At 43.1% G+C, this 20,009-nt stretch overlaps 2 protein-coding genes across 3 annotated transcripts in view; both read left to right on the top strand.

The window, feature by feature from the left end:
* The first annotated feature begins 397 nt into the window (after positions 1-397).
* xpnpep3 (X-prolyl aminopeptidase 3, mitochondrial) lies at positions 398-10,789 on the top strand. Its single transcript, XM_076753653.1, has 12 exons — positions 398-458; positions 576-689; positions 2,082-2,204; positions 2,482-2,669; positions 2,952-3,171; positions 4,231-4,415; positions 4,609-4,671; positions 5,664-5,777; positions 5,943-6,028; positions 6,167-6,350; positions 8,336-8,456; positions 8,658-10,789. The coding sequence occupies exons 2-12, from the start codon at positions 620-622 to the stop codon at positions 8,822-8,824; spliced, it is 1,521 nt and encodes a 506-aa protein (XP_076609768.1). The 5' UTR covers positions 398-458; positions 576-619; the 3' UTR covers positions 8,825-10,789.
* Positions 10,790-11,925: 1,136 nt separating this feature from the next.
* The window catches only part of ep300b (EP300 lysine acetyltransferase b), a 33,431-nt gene continuing 25,347 nt past the window's right edge, over positions 11,926-20,009 (top strand). For both annotated transcript variants that reach the window (XM_076753598.1, XM_076753597.1), the window contains exons 1-3: positions 11,926-14,014; positions 16,110-16,717; positions 17,810-17,989. In XM_076753598.1, coding sequence (XP_076609713.1) covers positions 13,921-14,014; positions 16,110-16,717; positions 17,810-17,989 — 882 coding nt within the window. In that variant the 5' untranslated portion in view covers positions 11,926-13,920. The remainder of the gene's footprint in view (positions 14,015-16,109; positions 16,718-17,809; positions 17,990-20,009) is intronic.

Here is a 20,009-nt window from a genome sequence, read left to right as displayed (position 1 = left end):
ACATGTAAGGCGTAAATATGGTGCTCCCTGACAGACCCAATACAGGGAACAAATTTCTTCTAGCAAAACTGTCACTTCACCTCAGCTCATCGGGCTTGCCTTTCCCCCGAGTTCGGGCTCTCAGGTAGCCCTCCCAGGCTGTTACCTATCAGGCAGCTTCCAGCAATGGAAATGGTTATGTTTAGATTTCAAGAGAGCGCTTCTTTTCATTTATAGGTCCATAGGTTCCAGGTAATATGTAATTTATGAAATATGAAAAATGTTTGAGGAGACGAAAATGGTACATTCTACAGTATTAGACGTGTTAGTTTTCATCACATTCATGAAACGAGTCTGTCAATCGTGGCAAATGAGGCGGGATTAAGCGTCCCTGCCTGGGAGGTGTGACTGAGGGCTGAAAATCGACGTTACAACGAATGAATACGGGTAGCAAACATGGGGGCAGCAAGCTAACGAGGGTAAATATTGTTTGATAAGATTTTAAACGCTGCTAAGTCACAACAACATAACGCATTGTGTTCCCGTAAATATCCAGTGTCACTGTGTCCTCTACTGACTGTGCTTCATATCCACAGCGGGACGACATGATGTAACTTGGTGTCCTCCAGTCGCAGCAACAATGTGGCCGTCAAGCAGCACCTTGGTCCGGTCTGCTGTCAGGCTGCTGCCGCGGCGTGAATGGAGTCGAGGTGAGCCCAGTTTATTGTTGTTACGTTTTGTCGCCAACTGCTTAAGTATTTCCTTTAGTGGAAATGCTTAATATGTAAATTAGTTGAAATACTTTATACTTCTACTCCACAAGCAGCTACATGGCGGAGGGAAAGAGTAAGCCGTTAACTCACCACGTTTTCTTGACAGTCACTGGTGACTTTTCAAGTTATATTTTTACATTAAAAAAAAAACACTTGATAAACTTGTAATATAGCGTTACAGCACAGTGTTAAAGGTTAAACCAGTGGTTCCTTCCTGACCTTTCGGGCTTGTGACCCTTTACAGTAAAGTCGTGTGTAGTTTGTCACATTTCAGTCCTCACATGGGTTCATTTAATCAGCTGCTCAAGGCCCAAATAGGTCAAATTATTAGCTCAAAAAGTTAAGATTTGAGACAAGTCCAAAAATTGACTTACATTTTGTAGCAAAGCTTTGTTTAAATTACCTGTTGCATTAAACATCTCACGACCCTTCAGATTTGCCCGACCCCTGGTCCTGGAGCCACTGGACTTAACTACTGAAGGCACTTTTGACCAGATACAATATTAAAATGCTGCTTTCAGATTGACCATTTATTATTCAGTCTAAAGAAGTGTTTTTACTTTGATACTTTAAATACATTAAGCTGATAATACCTATGTACTAAGTACGTTTGAGTGCATTACTATGAATACTGGACTGTTGTATCTGGATCTGTACTATCACGTTTATTAAAGAAATGGTTCACCTCCTTATGAAAAGTCAGTCCCCAATTTCTCATTCATCTATACATAGCCTGTTTGTGCATTTCCATGACAGAACAAGCGCATTATATGATAAAAATATCAAATTCTAATATTAGTAACAATAAACAAAAATGAATATGTTGGTGGCACTTAATTGATAAAGGGAAACCATATTCTGTCATATTTTTAAGAGACCCATTTAAAAGGAAACCTCACTTTCTTCAGTTTGGAGACACATCATGACCCTGATCATAACCCTGATCCATTGTATAAAACAGGGAGAATTATGATTAATCATCAGGCTAGCAAATTAAGCAAATGCTTTAGCGCTCAGCTGATATGAAGTTATGCTGTGACATGTTGACGGTAGACCAAATGTTCTTATAGAAATGTTTAAAGAGGTACATGACTCATTAGCTTTGGCATTTCTGCGCTGTAATTTCTTGTCAATTATCAGCCAGAATATACAGTGCACCGATACTGATGTGTCTGTGATGAGCTAAAACCATACAGCTGTGACGTTCCGCTCTGTAAAACAGCCACTGACTGCAGGTGGAACACGATTCACAGATAAAGCGGCAGCATGCAACATCGTAGGTGCCCAGTAAAACTGTCTTTACCACCTGTGTTGTGTTGCTGTCTGTAGGTTGTGTCTGGTGTCCGTGCAGAAACATTTCTGTGAAACCTGGAGGTTTGAAACCAAAGACGGTTCCACCTCGGTACCTGGGCCAGCCCAGCCCTTTCACTCATCCACACCTCATCAAACCCGGTGAGTATTTTTCACGGTGTAGTGCTGAACTAGTACATTTAAATTCTTCAGGATAAACCTGCAGTGTATATGGTCTGTAGTCACATCTGCAAAAGGCTCAATACCAAGTTATTTCTTTAGGGAGTTAGGATTCATCCTCTGTGGTGGTACAGGAACTAGTCAAGCACACGTAGAGCATTAGAAGTTTCACACCACAAGGAGACAAATATTAGCTCACGGTGTAAGTGTAGGTGATGAGCTGCTGTTTGACACCACGTATATGCTCTCTGCTCCTCAGGCGAGGTGACTCCAGGCTTGAGCCAGACAGAATACGAGCTCCGCAGACACAGACTGGCTTCACTTATCGAGGCCCAGGCAGACAGGCTGGGACCCTCTGCCTCCACCAGCACCCATGTGGCCATTGTTTTGTCCCATCCGACCCGCTACATGACCAATGACATCCCTTATCCCTTCCACCAGAACCAGGTGCATGTTTGGTTTCAAGTTGCATTTCTTTATCTTCAGTTTAATTTTGTTGTGTCTGTACAGGTTTGTGAGCATAACAGGCCACAACCTTTACATATTGTTGAATACGAACTGTTTAAAACACCTTATTTACATCAGGGGAAGGGAGTCTGAATAAACATACTGTAGGGTACTCTGTAATGTATGACTCTGCTCTCGCACTCTTATTTGCAATTTATTGTCGATTGGGATACTGAATTTAGCAAGGCTTTGTTAATTAACCTGAAGCAAAATGTTCCACAGGATTTCCTCTACCTCAGTGGCATCCTAGAGCCTGACAGTGCCTTGGTCCTTTATGGGAAAGGGCGTCCAGACCAGGCCATCTTGTTCGTCCCCCGCAGAGACCCGGGGAGAGAGCTGTGGGATGGGCCCCGGTCAGGGAAGGATGGGGCAGCTGCTTTGACTGGCATTGAGAGGGTTCATAGCACAGAAGAACTGGGTCTTGTGCTCAAGAGCCTGAAAGGTGGGTGGATGAAGACACATGCTCAGCAGAAACAGAGCGTTGTCTGATTTTTGTCGTTGGAAAAAGATGTCCTGCTGCTTCATCTGAAAAGCCACATTTGATGGTTTGTTAAACCCTGCACCTCCTAGTTACTGTTGCGATGCCTGTCAGCCTTTCCCCTTCACTATAACCTGCAGGTATGCAGGTGATAACAGTGAGAGATTCAGTCATTTTTCAAACAGAAGTAAACAAAAGCTAGCTTCTCATTTCTAGCCAATGGCCACTGATTTAGTCATCTGAAATGACGACTGTCTGCTAGCAGATTTTATCAGCTGTAGCCAGCTTGAGATAGCAAGGCTTAAACTCTCCAGGGTACCTGTTTTAAAATGGGAACTCTGCAAAAGAGTCTTAAATATGTACATTGCGGCTACATGCCTTATATAGCTAATGTAAAAAAAAAAAAGACAGAGGCTGCAGGGAGAGAAAGTCACCATTGTTTGTGTACTGCCTTGTAGAGCTAGTTTGACTACTATTATAGGACAGTGTTGTAAATTAAGATGTTATTTGCTCAGACACAATCCTAGAGGGGTCTCAAGTCTTACCATAGAAAAACACACTTGGATAAGCAACACAGAGGTTAGATTTATACTTTTGATTCTGGTGTTTTTGGACAATTTCACTTTCACTAAACGCTCATATACTAGCATCTTCCTCACTGTGGATTTTCCATCCTGAATAGATATTTTTGTAATGTAACCTGTAAACCTACAAAATAAAGTTGTCAGCTAATGGCATGCTGTTTACCTTTGGAAGTTATGCTAAGTTGCTACTGTAGCTGGAGTCTGTTTACTCTAGTCTTTGCACTTTTGCTCTTGTGCTTTCAAGGCTTAAAAAAAATAGTGACCCACCAAACACTTTAAATGCTGCGTATCACTCTTACTCCAGCCCCATGCGTAGCACATCAACAAGCGAGGAAATCCAAAGCTTAATAGGCCTGCTGTGTCTAGCTGACATTTGACCAAGTAATTGGGACCTTAACTTCACTGTTCTCATTTTCTCTGTGCTCTGATCCCTTTTCAGGCACTGTGCTGTGGTACGACAGTTCTCAGCCCGCCCACCCTCGGCTCCACCAGACGCATGTGTGTCCCATGCTGGAGGCGGGGTCGATGCCGCGCTCTCTCAGGCCCCTCATACACTCTCTCAGGGCCATCAAGAGCTCAGCAGAGGTGGCACTCATGCAAGAAGCCGGTCACATCACAGCACAGGTTGGTGTTTTAAGTACTTAAGGTGTCAATGTCATTATAGTTTATATTGTATTATATTAATAAATGCCCGCAAATGGGGCAGCATTTTCATTCTTGTATTGTTATGCTGCGGTGCCTCCTAATCATTTCTTTAAACACATTTTTAAGACAGATGGACAGTGTACTCGCTCCAACTTGAATCCTTTTCTTTCAGGCTTTTAGGAGGACGATGGCTCTGTCTCAAGGAGACGTGGATGAAGCTGTGCTCTTTGCTAAGGTATGTGAAAATATTTGATTACCTCAGTGTGGCTCTTTACTACCTCTCTATCATGTGTGGCCTGTTATAATCTTCATCTCGTCAATTAATCAGGCTCTTCAATGTAATTACTGATACCACAAGTGTCTTCCATCAATTATTCAGTCAATGCCTAAACAGTGAGCTACTGACATAACTGACAAATTGATTCAAATTATTCTAATATTTTCAACAGAAACAACATGTAATATTCGGTATTGACAACTGAGGTTCAGGAGTTATTCACTGAGGATCGCACAGAAAATAATTTCCTCTGTGGTGCTCAAGCATTATGTTTACATGCACACAAGAAACCAGCTAACTCCAGCAGTGGCCATTTGTCACAGACTATTAATTATGTAGTTAGAATTTGTGTTCTGTTGTAGTACAGCAAAAAACCAGCTTGTATACACCACCATTAACAACAAATAGTTACTCAAACAACAGCCTGATAATAACCACGTCCCTCTTGTATATGACATACTTTACCCATTAACCACTTATTCTCCTTGTTTAAAGGTTTGTTCACAGTGTGGGACACGATCACTCGTGCTCAGGATTTGCATAGTTTGAGTTAAATTAATGCCATGCTTCAAATTTCTTTATGAAATTCTTTGAAACACTGCTGAGGGAAAGCTAACCTTCTGAAACCTTGTAGAAATAAAGTTAAAAAACATTGTTGACGCTGATGCATTTCATAGACCGTGCAGTTATATCACTAAAGTCAACTGTCAAAGCATATTAGAATAAACAGCCCTACAATGACAGGAAGCAGTAACTCCACAAACACTGAGGCTGATGGTTTTTCATTTTTAGGTGAATCATTTTACACCCAAATATCCATAATTACTAAAAGCTGCAGATATTGCACTTTGCCTTTGGGTAATTTTCACAGAACATAAGGTGAAATGCCATATCTACAAACAGCCTGTGTTCCTCTGCCTTCCTTTTTTTAACATACCACCTTATTCCAGTTTGACTTTGAGAATCGGATCCATGGCGCCAACTTCCTGGCCTACCCCCCTGTCGTTGCTGGAGGGAATCGAGCCAATACTCTGCACTACATCAACAACAACCAGATCATCAAGGTAAAGGAAGGTGTTGAATGTGCTAAAGGATCATCGCTGTCATATATGCTGCAATGAACATCCACTAACCATTCTGAAAATGAAAAGTGGGTACATACATTAAGTAATCATTGAGTACCTGAAACGAATCTTCATGCTTTCCCCCCTCTTCCTCTCCTCCGTCAGGATGGAGAAATGGTGCTGCTTGATGGTGGTTGTGAATACTTTGGTTATGTCAGTGATATCACGCGAACATGGCCAGTGAACGGAAAGTAAGTGACAAAATCATCTTAAGCATTAAGTTGTACTGCTCAAAGAAAATAATTTTAGAATGATAGAATGATTGTGTTACTAATAACAGACACAAAACGCACCTTGACTGCCTGCTGCCCTCACTTGCGTCCTGCCAGATTCAGCCCAACCCAGGCTGAGCTGTACGAGGCTGTCCTGGAGGTCCAGCTCTCCTGCTTGTCCCTGTGTTCCCCGGGCGTCAGCCTGGATCACATCTACAGTACCATGCTGGCTCTGCTGGGACGACAGCTCAGGCGGCTTGGCATCGTCAAGGCCAGTACCAGTGATGCTGATGTGCTCAAGGTAATAATCAGAGAAATAGACATAGAGTGGTTTTGGGCTGCAACTAACTGTTGTTTTAGTTACTGCTATAATCTCAAGATGAGTTTCCACATCCAAATATTCAGCTGCTCCTTCAATTAAGAGGCCTAATGAATAAAGATGGCCAGGATCATACTTCACTGCGCTAATAACTAAAAATGTTGTGTATTTCTGCTTACAAACACACATTATTTTGTATTTTAATATTGCTAATGTTGATTAAAGTCTTGCCCTGCTGCTAAATATCAATCAACTGCACATGCATGGTCAGATTATCACTGTTACCATGTCAGCTGGGCATTGAATTTAAACACTTTTGCTGAAGTTTATTTATGTCCTCTCCAGTGGTTTGTGGTCAGGAAAAGCCATAAGCTTCATTGGCCAATGTAAATGATGAAATGACCTAATTGCAGCCCTCCATGAAACACAATATGCTTGCATAACTCTGCATAATACTGTGCAGTCATTTCCTGCAGTGGTTCCTTTCAGGGAAATAAAACGAACAAGCCAAACCAAAGCTGAATGTAGATGTAGTCACTGGTTTCTCTTAAAAAGAAAGAAAAAACAAGTTCTGTGAGGTAATGAATGGTGTTTTTTGACAGCCAAGAATCATAATCTTTCCACACTTCTGGATCGGCTAACTAGTTGATGATGGGTTCCCTTATGAGGGACCTTCATTCAAAGCTGGGCTCATAGTTATCAGCCCTCTGAGTGTGTGATTTTTGGCCATGGTAGCAGCATGACTGGTGATGTCAGTCTGTCATTTTGGATACTGCTTTGGTCCAGACTGATATACAACTGCTCAAATGCACACAATACTGTATCAGTAACTCAGCAAGATTGCACAGACTTTCATGTACCCCAGAGGATGAATCCTACTGATTTTGGTGATTATATGTGATTTTCCCTCTGCTGTTCCCAGCAGGTCAAAGTTTTTAATACACTAACATCTATCAGATGAATTGAAGTCAAATTTTGTACATGGAGACGTCCATGGTTGCCAGAAGATGTATCCACTCTCTTTGGTGATCATCTGAATTTTCCTCTGGCGCCACCATGAGGTTTACATTTGTGGTTTTGAATAATATGTCTAGACCACTATTGGATGGATTGCCATGAAATCTAGTACAGACATGTCCCCTTCAGGATCAATTGTCATCTGGTCAAGATGTGACTTTGCCCAGAACTTTGGTTTATGACCAAATACCTGCTAAACCAATGAAAATCCCATCAGTTTTACTTTTACTTTGAGTTAAGTGCTAATTAGCAAATGTTAGCATTTAGCTCAAAGCACAGCTGTGCCTCAGTGCAGATGCAGAACCTCTCACTGTACTTGATCCACTTGGCCTCATCTCTCATAACAGATGCGAATGGGGAAGTGGATGTGGTTTAGTCAAGTCATGCAGATTTCACTGTTCAGAACAGTTGTTGACAAATGAAGCTGGCAGGGATCTTTGAAGTCAACAACATCTATTTGAGTCATCTGTTTAATGAGTTCAAGCAAATGTCCACCAGCATCAGAAGCCATGCTGGTTGGCATTCTTCCCAGTAAAGTTTACAGGTTAAAGGGCAAATCCTATTTCCTACATTTTTGAGTGAGAGGGTAGCCAAGACATCCAAAAACAGTGGCAAACTGTGGTGTTATTCAACAATGTCCTATATTTAAACTCTAATGTCACATTTATAGAGTGCAAATGATCTCATATGTGGAGGGTCGCATGTTGGAATTTTGCTGACCTTTTGATATTGTTGTTTAAGTGCTCCTGATTCAGTTGTGCTCCCTTAAGGCAGGTAGAAAATGATCTGACGAGGCTCATTCATCACAGTAAGCCCCTTCAATGAGTGGCACCCCTGAATTTCATGTTATGAATGTGTAGCCTTGAGCTGTGACTGCTGTTAGACAATGGCAAACTTCCACACAAGTGCTCAAAGCTTTAATTTTGTTTGCACTTGTCCACTTGTCCTAGGCTGCACGGCGTTACTGCCCCCACCACGTTGGCCATTACCTGGGCATGGATGTCCACGACACTCCTGAGCTGTCCCGCTCACAACCTCTTCAGCCAGGAATGGCCATCACAGTAGAACCAGGTATAGACCAACAAGGCTTTTAAGTACCCTTGTTGTGTGTCCAGCTTTGTCTGTGTTAATCAAGAATAAAAATCTGATGCACTCACACCATGGCTCCCAGTTACAATCCCCATTACACATGATCTGTTCTACACTCTCTTTTATGTTTCATGTTGTCCTTGTTTCAATACATTTTCCACTTTTTTCTCTCTGTTGTCGCAGGGTTGTACATTGGCGACGACAATGACCAGGTGCCAAAGTGTTTCCGCGGCCTGGGTGTCAGAATTGAGGATGACGTGGTGATCCAGGACAAGGGAGGTCCTCTGATTCTGTCCCGTGACGCACCAAAGACCATCGCTGATGTAGAGCAGGCCTGTGCCCACAGATAGGGCAGGGAGAGACAGACATGGCTGATGAGCCACAGCGTCGATGGCAGGCAGTGTGCGGTGACTTTCAACCGTCTCCACGGTAATGACGTCATCAGGCTCAGAGCCCAGGTACATGAAAGGTGGGAGCACACTGCAAGACTCTGGTTTTACTCTCAGCAAGGCCTCAAAAATATTTCTGGTGTGAAAGATCATAGGTTTGCTGATGTTTTTGTCGTCTGCCTGTATGTTTAAGAAGTCCGCAGACAGGCTGATTTAGTTGTGTGTTAAGAGGTTATGGTGTAGCTTTGGAGCCTACGCACGTATACTACACCCCAGCTGATGTACTCCTCCTCAAAAGTGGAGATCAATCCTGATCATGTACAATACTTTGATTGTGTGTTGTGGTGGTGCTATCGTTGGGTGAAGTCCAACACTGAACTATAGATAAAAACCTAACAACCGATAACCTCTCACATCAAGTACATATTCAGATGAAAACCTACAGTATTTCCACCATCATGGCACACGAGGGTATAATAGTGTGAGATAACAATCTCACTCAAATAACAAGCTCACACACACGCTTCATTTGGCTCTTACACACAGACATGCATTGCTCTTTCCCAGCTCATGCTACAGTAAAAAGATAAAAACGGCAAATGTTAACTTGCACTCACTTGTTGTATTCATGTGGTGTTGCAATAATTGGTAAAATTAATGCCTGACTGGGAAAATTCACTTGAAGGCCCCCTCAAGTCAGAACAACAGCTCAGATAGTCGGTGAAAATGTTGGTACACGACTTGCCAACTTTGACGTCATATGTGCAGAAACATGGTGGATTTGCTCACAAACATTCTGTCATAATACTGTATGAGGTTGTAACCATTTGCTGCTGTCCATGTAGAGTGACCTAGATTTGGTTAAAATACAACACATCTTCTTTGTAGTGTCCACCTTGTTTCCACATTGTCACTCATGAACACACTGAAGTCGGAAGAACGACTTCCAGACTGGGAAAATGGAGCACGTGAATGCACAGACTGTGCTTCAGGATGGTCAGGAAGGACCAGAGCATGTCACCACACCACCACGCTGCTCCTGATAAACCTGGAATGATAATTATGTAATAATTAGAGCGATACACTGAAATGGCTGAAAAAGAGTGTGTGTGTGTGTGTGTGTGTGTGTGTGTGTGTGTGTGTGTGTGTAGGAAAAATGACCTCTTTTCAAGATGATTATTAAAAAGATCTAATTATTCCGTCTTTCAGAACAAATAAATTCTGTTGGTCTGTTACTCATGACGGATGACATGATGTGCAAGATGATGATGACGATGAAGGTGGGTGTATTGAATTAGGTTGCAGAAATGTTGACTGTAAAACCAAAGGAAAAGTTTCACCTCAGGGTGACATGTTCACACAGGATTCGACGGAAACATCCCCCTCAGCTGTGGAGAAAGGCTCAATTGTCTCCTTTATTTTGGTCAGTTCTATGAGCGAGTTGGTTCGACCAAAGCACATTTCATGGCCGGCTTGGATCATTCTTGTCACATTTCCAAGTTTTTAAGTGGAGCTTTTAATGCACGTCATTTCCAACAAAGTGCAGGAGGTGCCATGGGTCTCATGCTGACTGTTTTCTCTTTGTGTAGGTGCAGAGAGGCAGTATGATATTAGATTTCATTCCGTCTTATGGTTCTCTTTACTTGCTCTCCCTAACGTACATGCATTTTAATGCAAACCACCCGCCTTTCATTTCCTTTTTGCTGACAAAACAAAGGAATTGACTCACTTGACTCGCGTAACAAAATGCTTCTGAAAACTTCAGTCTAACAGTCTGTAACTCACAGTAATTCAGTTTTCATTGAGAATTTCACTGAGGCCTACTCCACACAGAGGGAAGAAACTCTTCACAACCAACTCTGTAGATGACTTTTTTTTTCTTTCCACATACAGCAATGGATACGTACATTAAACAACGCTGATTTTCTTTTTTCTCTTTTCAAATTGTGTGAAATTCTCAAATCCATAGCTAATTTTGCCACAACAGTAGATAGTAGATCATCTGAAAAAAGTTGGGATGCTGTGTAAAAACTTGCTAATTGTTTTTTGACATATACTCAGTTGAAAACAGCACAGACAAAACATTGAATGTTTCACATTATGAACTTCATTGATTTTTGTAAATATCTGCTTATTCTGAATCTGATGCAGCAACATGTTCCAACCAAGTTGGAACAGGGGCAGCTAAAGACTGGGAAAGATGTGGAACGCTCCAAAACACCTGTTTGGAACATTCCACAGGTAAACAGGTACATTGGTAACAGGTGATAGTATCATGATTGGGTATGAAAGGAACATCCTCATAAGGCTCAGTTGCTCACAAGCAAGGATGGAGTGATGTTCACTGACCTTATGTTGCTTTACTGTACACAAAAATGATCCCAATGAGTTCCGTGGCTCAGGTATACAGATTTTAAATTTGGTGAAAGGGAGAGCACTGTGTTGGATTGGTACTTGGTATCAGCAGATACCTTCAGTTGAGGTGTTGGAATAGAAAAGGTTTGATATGTACCTCTTGGTTGTACGTGATGTATGACTTCATTCAAAAATGTGTTTTGCTTATTGTTATTTCACTTGAATTTTTCCACATGCAGCATTTTGAATGTGATGACTACATTTAAAACATGGACAAGTCGGTGAACAAAGACGGTGGTGGTAGAAGTATTCAGGTACTTATTTCAGTAAAAGAAGTAATAACAAAACTATTCCATTGCAGGTTTGAATTGAATGTTTTACTTACGTAAAAGAACAGAAGTATTGTCAGCAAAAAGTACTTTAAAAAGTATAAAGAAGCATAAAATATAAAAATCAAAGTACAGTACAAGTACCTCTAAATTGTACTTGAGTAAATGTAGTCCGTTCCTTTCCACCACTCATCAAATCTGTGGAGCGCCACTGTCACCTACTGATTGAAAACAGCGATTGCCGAAAGAGCCCGGAACCGGTTCCGGACAATCCCGAACACCTACGAAGACAACCTCCCCTCTTCTTCCCTTCCTCCCTCCCTCCTCCCCTTCACGCCTAATGTTGCTGTACCTCCAACCCTCCCCCCCGTATCAGAGGAGTAGAAACAACAAGCCGCCATTTTGTTTGTGCGGACAGACCGTCAGAAACAGGAGGAGATAACCGAGGGAAGGAGCGACTCCGGCAGCCGACTGCAGCCGCTCCGGGAACCGCCGCGGGAAGAAAGAGTGGCGAAATCCCGTCCGTGTTATCAAGAGAGAGAAAGCATCAGCAAAAAGATAAGACGTCAGTGGAGGGAAAAGCGAGTCGGCGATCTATATGTGTGCATGAGAAGGAAATACTCCGAAAAATCCAAGGAAGGGGGTAATTTTGCGGAGCGGAGACAGAGGAGAGGCGGAAGAGAGCTATATATTATCAGAGAGAGGAAGAAAAGCTGCGAAAAAGGGAAAACATCAACATGAAAAATCAGTATGTGTCCGTCGCGGAGGAAGGAAAGAGTCCGCATAGACAATTATATAAATAAATTGCTGCCGGGCAGAAGGGAGAGGTGGAAAGAAAGACGGGTTTAAAGAGAAGGGGGAAAATTGCCAGGATCAACACGAAGGGGGGCATTCTCCATCACAAAGAGTCAATGAGAGGATTTTGTCAGCCCAAAATATTTTCGAGGGGTGTCAGCGTTAGTGTGCGGATCCGAAGCTTTCCGCTTCCGAAAGAGCCATAAATCCTCAGCCAGCCGCCGTCAATTTTTATCACATTTTCGCCTGTCGCCGTAGCTGTGCTCCGTTTTTTTTCCCTTTTCTCTCTGGTGAAGATCTTTTTTCTTCTCACTTGCCTTGCCAAGACATCCTATCAGCAGTGGGTGGCCGGTATATTTTTGGAGAATATCACCATTCTTTGCATGATCGGAGATTTAAAGTGTTAAAACCACGCGAAACCCGGAGGAGGAACCTCTCGTGGAGCGCAGGATAAGTAACCCCACGGATCGTCCTCTGCAAAATAAAACTAATTGGATCAATCTGACTGCCCGCTGATTGGCAATCCGCGCTGTGATTTGCCCCCAAGAACTGTTCACTCACAGAAATACAAGTCTGCATCAGCATCGATTGCACAAGAGGAGCGATTTTTTTTTTTTTTGACAAGATTTTCTATTTCCAACCTTTGCCAAACCCTGCTGACTGCAATAGGCATAATCGCGCAAAAAGGGTTGCAACAACCAAATGTGCAATACGACTCTGTCCTTTCTGACCCAGTGCCTTGCATGGTCGAACACTAAGTGCACAGTTTAGGCAGCATGCACATGAAGAAGAGACCTCATGCATGGAAATATAAAGATTTGTTCATCTGAGGAAGTGTGGGAGTTCAGTGTTTTCTGCAGAACTGTTGTGCTATTAATGAGTTGCTGTTAAGCCAATGCAAGTTGTTTGTCTCAGTATTGCACCTGAGAGGACAACTGACGCTTTAATTGCGTTTTAAAACGACTGCTGGTGGTCTTCACACACCGGTCTTGGAGGCGTGAAGGAGCCGGGGGCATTGCCAGCAGAGAGATGTCCGCTCAGGTGAGAGAAATTGCAAATGCAACCGAGGATCTGGTAACTGTTGCATGAGAGAGCGACCTCCAGAAGTTAACGCAGGGACACTCCTGGCGTGTGTGGTTGGATCACAATTAACATTTCCGTGCCCTGGCCGACACCCTCCGCTGGAGCGATTCAGACCTGAAATGCAGGATTTCTTTGCCGACTATGGCGGACGGGACTGAGTGCAGCGCGGATCTTGGGACATTTTTTGAGTCGCAGAAGAGGCTACATGAGGTTGTCAGAGGGCCGCACGCTTGCCTTTTTTGCCGACTCCACCTTCCCACCTCCTGTTGAAATCTGTGAAGAAACCAAATCTCCGACAGGGGAGGGGGACTGATATCTGCTGAGAGGGAGAACTGTGAGGGAAGGAGTTCAGCATTGCTGTCTTCTCCCCTACCGTCCCCGAGCGGTGGGGGAACGATCAGAAGCATTTCTTCAAGGGACAAGGAGACGCAAATAAAGGAAATAGCGTTTGCCCCCCGTGGATCTACAGCATTTATTTTTAATTCGTCAAAAAATATGGCCGATAATGTCCTGGAGTCCGGCCCGCCTTCAGCCAAGAGGCCCAAGCTGTCCTCTCCAGCTCTGTCGGTGTCTGCGAGTGATGGAAATGGTAAATATGCTGCATGCATTGTTAGCTGGACATTAAACGTAAACTAGCTAAGGCTGTTTTGGTTAATTACTGGTCAGTTCCTGCAAAGTTGCACACCAACATAGTTCATCTGACAGAGTTGTGTCAGCATTAGTTCCATAACTAATGCATTCAAACATGAACATTACTCGTTGCTTGATTTAAAAGGGGCTAATCTGAGAGTTTAGGTCGCTAAAGACAAAATACGATGAAGTGCTGGCGGCTCAAGAAACTTTCCAACAGGGATGTTTTGATGCGTTAGCCTCAACAGGCTAACTAGCTACTAACTATAAGGTCCACCTCCAAACAATGGAAGAGTCGAGTCACCCCAGTTTGTTTCAAGTTTTCTAGGTACTCTAAAAGTTAATCAGTCAGAAGAATGATGGCACATACACATTAAACAACGGGCTTCAAAACAGTCCGTAGACACGGAGACAAATAACCGAGGCAAACTAGCTTCAGGAGAAAGTAACGGTAACCGAGCTAGCTAGCTAACGAGCTAATTTCGGCAGATAACCCAGTCGGACCGGCTCAGCTGTGCTCGGTCGCTGGTTAGCAAACAAAATAAGTGATGGTAAACCTGCTCAGACCTTACTGGCCACCGGAGGAACCTTTTCTGTTCATTTGAACCATTTTCGTTCTCACTGTAAAAACCTTTGCGGCCATGAATTTCGTGCACTTCACGTGTTGTTAGCCGATACTGTTTTTCGTGAACTATTGTCGTTCGCCGGCTAGCTATTGTTCGACACTTCATTAAAGTTGCGCAAAGCGCTGTTGTTCAGACCAGTATGTAGCTGCCTGTCCATTTTAACTGTTACCGCGTTTAAATGAAAACGCAAAATTGGCCGCCGTCTTTGAAACGTCTTCTTTCATGTCTTTTGTTCAAATGGCTTTTAGTTTCTCAATTGTACTACCGACGAAGCCCATTCTTGTTCCCCTCCATTGTCTGACTCTGCACAGTGACACCGCGCTGCGCTGTTTGCGCTTCACTTTTCAAAGTGATTCAACGCTTATCCCAAGCAGACCACCTGGATGCGCTTCACCTCGACTGAGAATTAAACTGTTACTGCAACCGAATTATTTTACACATATTGAGCAAGAAGCCGTAAACTCTTCGCATCATCTCCTCTTGTATCCACGTCTAACGAGAAGCAGAACTGTGACGCTGTTATTCGCTGTCTTATTATATAAGCACTGCCAATAGCATAAAATCGTTTCTTCTATTTTCCGAGTTTTTCCATGTAAACTTTAGAAAGTTTGATGGCCACACTACCAGCTCTCCAGCTGTGTCAGAAAATACTGTGGATTTTTGATGCATGTGCAAATTTCCGACAGTATTTGGCCCCCTAATGCAGTGAGAAAAGTGAGGAGGGGCTGCATCTAGTCTCCTGAATCAAGTCAAACACTGGCACAGTGGATCTGTGGTAGCATTGATTTTCAAGATAAGGCAGACAGATGTTGGCATGTCAGAAGCCATCATAACAGTCAAACTGTGCATGTTTTCATGGGGCCTTCTGAAGAGAACAGCTTGGTTTGTGACTGTGACTGAAAGTGGACATAGTGCTGCTTTTCCTGTTTAGAGATCGAGAGTGTATTGAAATATATATATATCTATAAATCCCAAACAACTTTCCCTTTTTTAAATTGGCCTCCTGTCGCAGTAGATAAGACTTCTTCAAGACCTTTTCTGTTTATGCACTAACTGTAACTGTACATCAAATGCACACAAACACCTACCTGGACACTGTAGTGTTTACCCCTCTGCGGCTTCTCACCCTGACCCTACTGCATTCACTCTCCATGTTTGGCACCCCATCAAACCACAAGCTGATGCCCAGGAGGGAGGTCCGGGCTGTGAGAGGCAGCTACTCCTGCACTGGCTGCCTCACTGTGGGCTCCAGGTTAATGCTTGATAGTTTTCAAACTAATGGCAGAGCTGTGTCACACTTAAAAGACACAAGTTGCTTCAACATCTTGTAAAAGGGTCTGTACTCAATGCAAATCTTAAGTTTTAGTTGAACTCAGCTGTTGACTTTGTGGTTGGTAAGAATTTTGCTTCTTTTTCCACAATGCCTAGATTTTGGTTCACTCTTTGACCTGGAGCACGACCTCCCGGATGAGCTCATCAGTTCCTCTGACCTGGGGCTAACCAACGGAGGGGATGTCAACCAACTCCATACCAGTCTTACGGGGCTCGGAGCAGGGATTGGTTTGGGAGGCCAGGATGCAGCTGCAAAACACAAACAGCTGTCTGAGCTCCTGCGCGCTGGAGCACCAGCGCAGCAGGGCGGCCCTACTTCCAACAGCACAGCACCAGGGGCTTCCATGGGGATGATGGGGGGCGTCGGTGTCTCCCCTGGTGGACCTCAAGGCATGCCCCCACAGGGCCAGCAACAGCAGCAGCCTGGATTAATGCAGCAGGTTGGGATGGTTGGAGGGGTGGCAGCACTCAATCGGGCAGCTGCCATGATGGGTGCCCAGAAGGGCAGTCCTGGACAACAGCAGCAAGGCCCGATGGGGGGGCAGGTGATGAATGGCTCCCCAAGAATAGGTTACCCTGGCAGTGCAGGCATGGGTAACAATACTAATCTGTTGGCGGAAACCCTACAGCAGCAAGGCGGTCAACAAATGGGACCCGGGGGTCAGGCAGGGATGAGACCGCAGCAACCTGGAGCACTGAACAAGGTAAGGACACAGAGCACAGCAGGTCCAGACATTACACACAGTCTGGTTGTCAGCCAGGAGTTGATATCTCAGTAGCATCTATCTTATAGTGAACATCAGGGTAAGCTGAAAACTTTAACCAAGGCTTACATGCTCCAAATGCTGGTCTAAACAAGTTGTGGTTTTGTTGCTGTGCTGAATCCCACCCCTGCATGTAGATCTTCAAAGGTGACCTACTCCTTTTACACTAGACAAGTTTTGGCATTGTTAGAATTCTGGACGTTGAATTCTGCTGTTTATTGTAAGTGCAATATATCAGATTAAGGACAGCACTAACTCAAGAGTTGAAAACATTCTGTCAATGTATTCATGTCACCATGGTCACTTGGGTGTAGTGGGAACACACATCTAAGAGCATTATTGGGGATGTTCCTGTTACAGCCCATTGACCCATAAATACTGTCTGTAAAATGTTAAAGTTTGAAATTGCTGCTCAGAATCGATGGAAATGTGCCTGATTGGCCTGGATAGAATTTCTAAATTGGACCTCGAGTTTAGTTAATTCATTCAAAACGGAAGATTTGTGATAATTCCACCCTAAAAGTCATTTGCAGTTGGGTTTGATTCAGTTAAACAGTATTTTCAGGTTTCAGGTCTTTTCAGATCCAAGTGACAATGCAGACTGTAGCACTTACTGATGTCAGACTGCTGAAAACGAGTTTCCAGAGCAGGTGTGAGTGTGGTTGTGTGCATGTGTTGGACTCACAGCCACATCACTGTTGGCTCTGTGGTATTGATGGTTAACCTCTTTGCTCGTCTATATGTCACACGACGGTTGTGATTTTGTTCTAAAGTTGAGAAGGCAGTATTGCGAGCCATGCTAAACTTTAGCATAACTATATTGGCCTCACCACCGCAGCAGTGCACCAGCAAACGCAGCAGCTCTTGTGATACCTCCATATTTCCTCCTTGAATGTTTTTATATCAGTTGACTGGCTGCTTGAAAAGTTAATTCATTTGATCTTCTAATTTATTTCTTCCTCTTCTTACATCTCCATACCGTCTCTCCTCCTTCTCATCTTTCTCATTTCCTCTGCACACCCTGGTCTCCAGATGAATATGATGGCCAATGCGGGCCCCTATGGTGGTCCGTACGGCCAGTCTGCTGGCCAGGGGCTTCCTGGAGCAGGGCTGGGCCCACAGCTCCAGAATAAGGCGGGCCTGCCCAACAATATGGCCACCCAATTCAACATGGACAAGAAGGCACCACCGGGTCAAGGCATGCCTGGCATGGTAGGATTTGTTTGTTTCTGTTCTGTATAAACTCTGCAGCCACCATAGAAGCTGCTAATGTCACTGTAGACTGAGCTCACTTTTAACTGAAGTCTTTCGGATTTCTAAAGTAGAGCTAAAAAATCCTTTGGCACATCATTCTGTTCTGAACTGCGTCTCAAAGGCATTTAGTGTCAGTCATCCATGTTGTAGTTTTCAGTTGTCCCTGAAGTCCCTCATGGATGAGATTCTAGTGCCTGGTTAAAGGATGAGTCTGATGATACTCTGCATATTTCTTACTGTAAAGAGCTCAAAACCAACAATAGACTGCTCCCAGCAATTTCTGTAATTTTCCATTTGTCAACTATTTTGACAATCCCACCCACTTTCATCACTCAGTGATTGGCCAGCTGTACGAAGGTAGAGAACTAGACAGGATGTGAACTTCACTCTCAAGCTTTTTTTTCTTTCGATTGTTCACCCAACTTCTCCCATTATGTCTTATGTGTACAAACAAGTACAGCACACCGTCTGCAGGCTTTTCAAACCCACTGTTGCACTTTTGATAGCTGCAAACAAACTCGGATGACCTGTCATACAAACTAGTTCATCTCGTGCGCGGTAACATGTCAACGTTGAATGTGGATGTTGTTATATCGTCGTTAATGCAGAACTGAAGTCGTTAAACTCAGAAAAAATGAATGCTGCAGAAGGTCTAATACATGAGGAGAGGCTAGATTTCACAGGAGGCAAAAGGAGTCCCACACACACGGTTCACAGACAGACCAATGGAAAGACTCAGAGCAGACTTAGATCCGTTTGTAGCCGGTAGCTTTTTCTAAAATTCATTTTTTTCTGTGCCTTTGTGACTTGACTTGGATAGCATGTGATAAACAAATGATTGTTAATGTTTATGAGTGGAAGAGGTAGAGAAACCAGTTCCTCCACAACAAAAAGCTCAAAAGTACAAACTCATTGCAGACAACCACTTTTAAATTTAGATTTAATGATTTTATTGGGATGTTTTGGCTCAGCACCAGGGTCTTTATGGAAGTTGCAGTCCAGGTGAACATCCTCTGTTGCACCTGTCTAACCCACTTTGCTTGAGCAAGATGTATTTTTGCATTTAACTTCATGTCAGACTTTTTCCTCTTTCTTTCCATTACGGTACAGCTCTGTGATAACAGACAACTGCAATGATACTGACAATGATACGTTAGTTATGTTTTGGTCTGCTCAACCCTGACAGGAGGATTATTATTATTATTACTATTAGGATACAGCAAACTGTAAAAGTCTTCTTTTCACTCTTTGGTAGTATTTTTGTGAATTAAACTTGTCTACAAAACATAATGGAACTGGTAGTCTATGCTTTACAGTAACATTAGAGCATCATTTGTACTAACTATGCGATCAGTAAGCAGTGTATGGTTGGTGCAGGTGTCCGAAGCCACTCAACAGTTTCATTCGGAAATGACTCACTTTTACAGACAAATCTGAAATCGACAGAGATGTTTTTGACAAACTCATAGTCGTCTCAAAAGGGAAGCAGATCTGACTGGGTCCTCTGGGGAATAGGAGGAAAAACATTGATAGGTTTGTCTTAAATTAGGTTTTAGTAGAGAAGGAGCTCAACTTGCCAGTACAGTAGACTTTCCTACCTCAGTGAAGTTTCAGCACTGAACTAGGTTTGAGGTAAATGACATAGTTTGTCCCCTAGAGACATCTGAGGGTGATGTACCAAGAGTCTTGTTTATTTTATGTTTTACCTTAAAAAAGAAAAGAAAAAGAAGAATCAGCCAATATGTTGTTTTCTGATTTTTTTAACTCTCCAAATCTACTGGTATTGGCTGAGCTGCAGTTTTAGTGAAAGTTGGACTTCAGGGATGAATTGATAAACGAGGCAGTCATCTGAAGACAGCAGAGCATTGTGTCAGTAGCTCTGTTGCAGTACAAGCTTTCATTATTTATAATGCTTATTATCATTTGACCATAATTAAAATCAGATATTGTATTTTTTGAGAACGGTCTCGTTCATTCT

This window comes from Chaetodon auriga, chromosome 16 (genome assembly GCF_051107435.1).
Source record: "Chaetodon auriga isolate fChaAug3 chromosome 16, fChaAug3.hap1, whole genome shotgun sequence".
Lineage (NCBI taxonomy): Eukaryota > Metazoa > Chordata > Actinopteri > Chaetodontiformes > Chaetodontidae > Chaetodon > Chaetodon auriga.
The sequence above is the reverse complement of the archived record's forward strand: the minus strand, read 5'-3'. Positions and strand labels throughout refer to the sequence as shown.

Coding starts and splice junctions, on each gene's coding strand:
- xpnpep3 (XM_076753653.1), top strand. CDS start 620: ATGTGGCCGTCAAGCAGCACCTTGGTCCGGTCTGCTGTCAGGCTGCTG. Junction 2,205..2,481: donor TCCACACCTCATCAAACCCG/GTGAGTATTTTT, acceptor TCTGCTCCTCAG/GCGAGGTGACTCCAGGCTTG. Junction 8,457..8,657: donor GGCCATCACAGTAGAACCAG/GTATAGACCAAC, acceptor CTGTTGTCGCAG/GGTTGTACATTGGCGACGAC.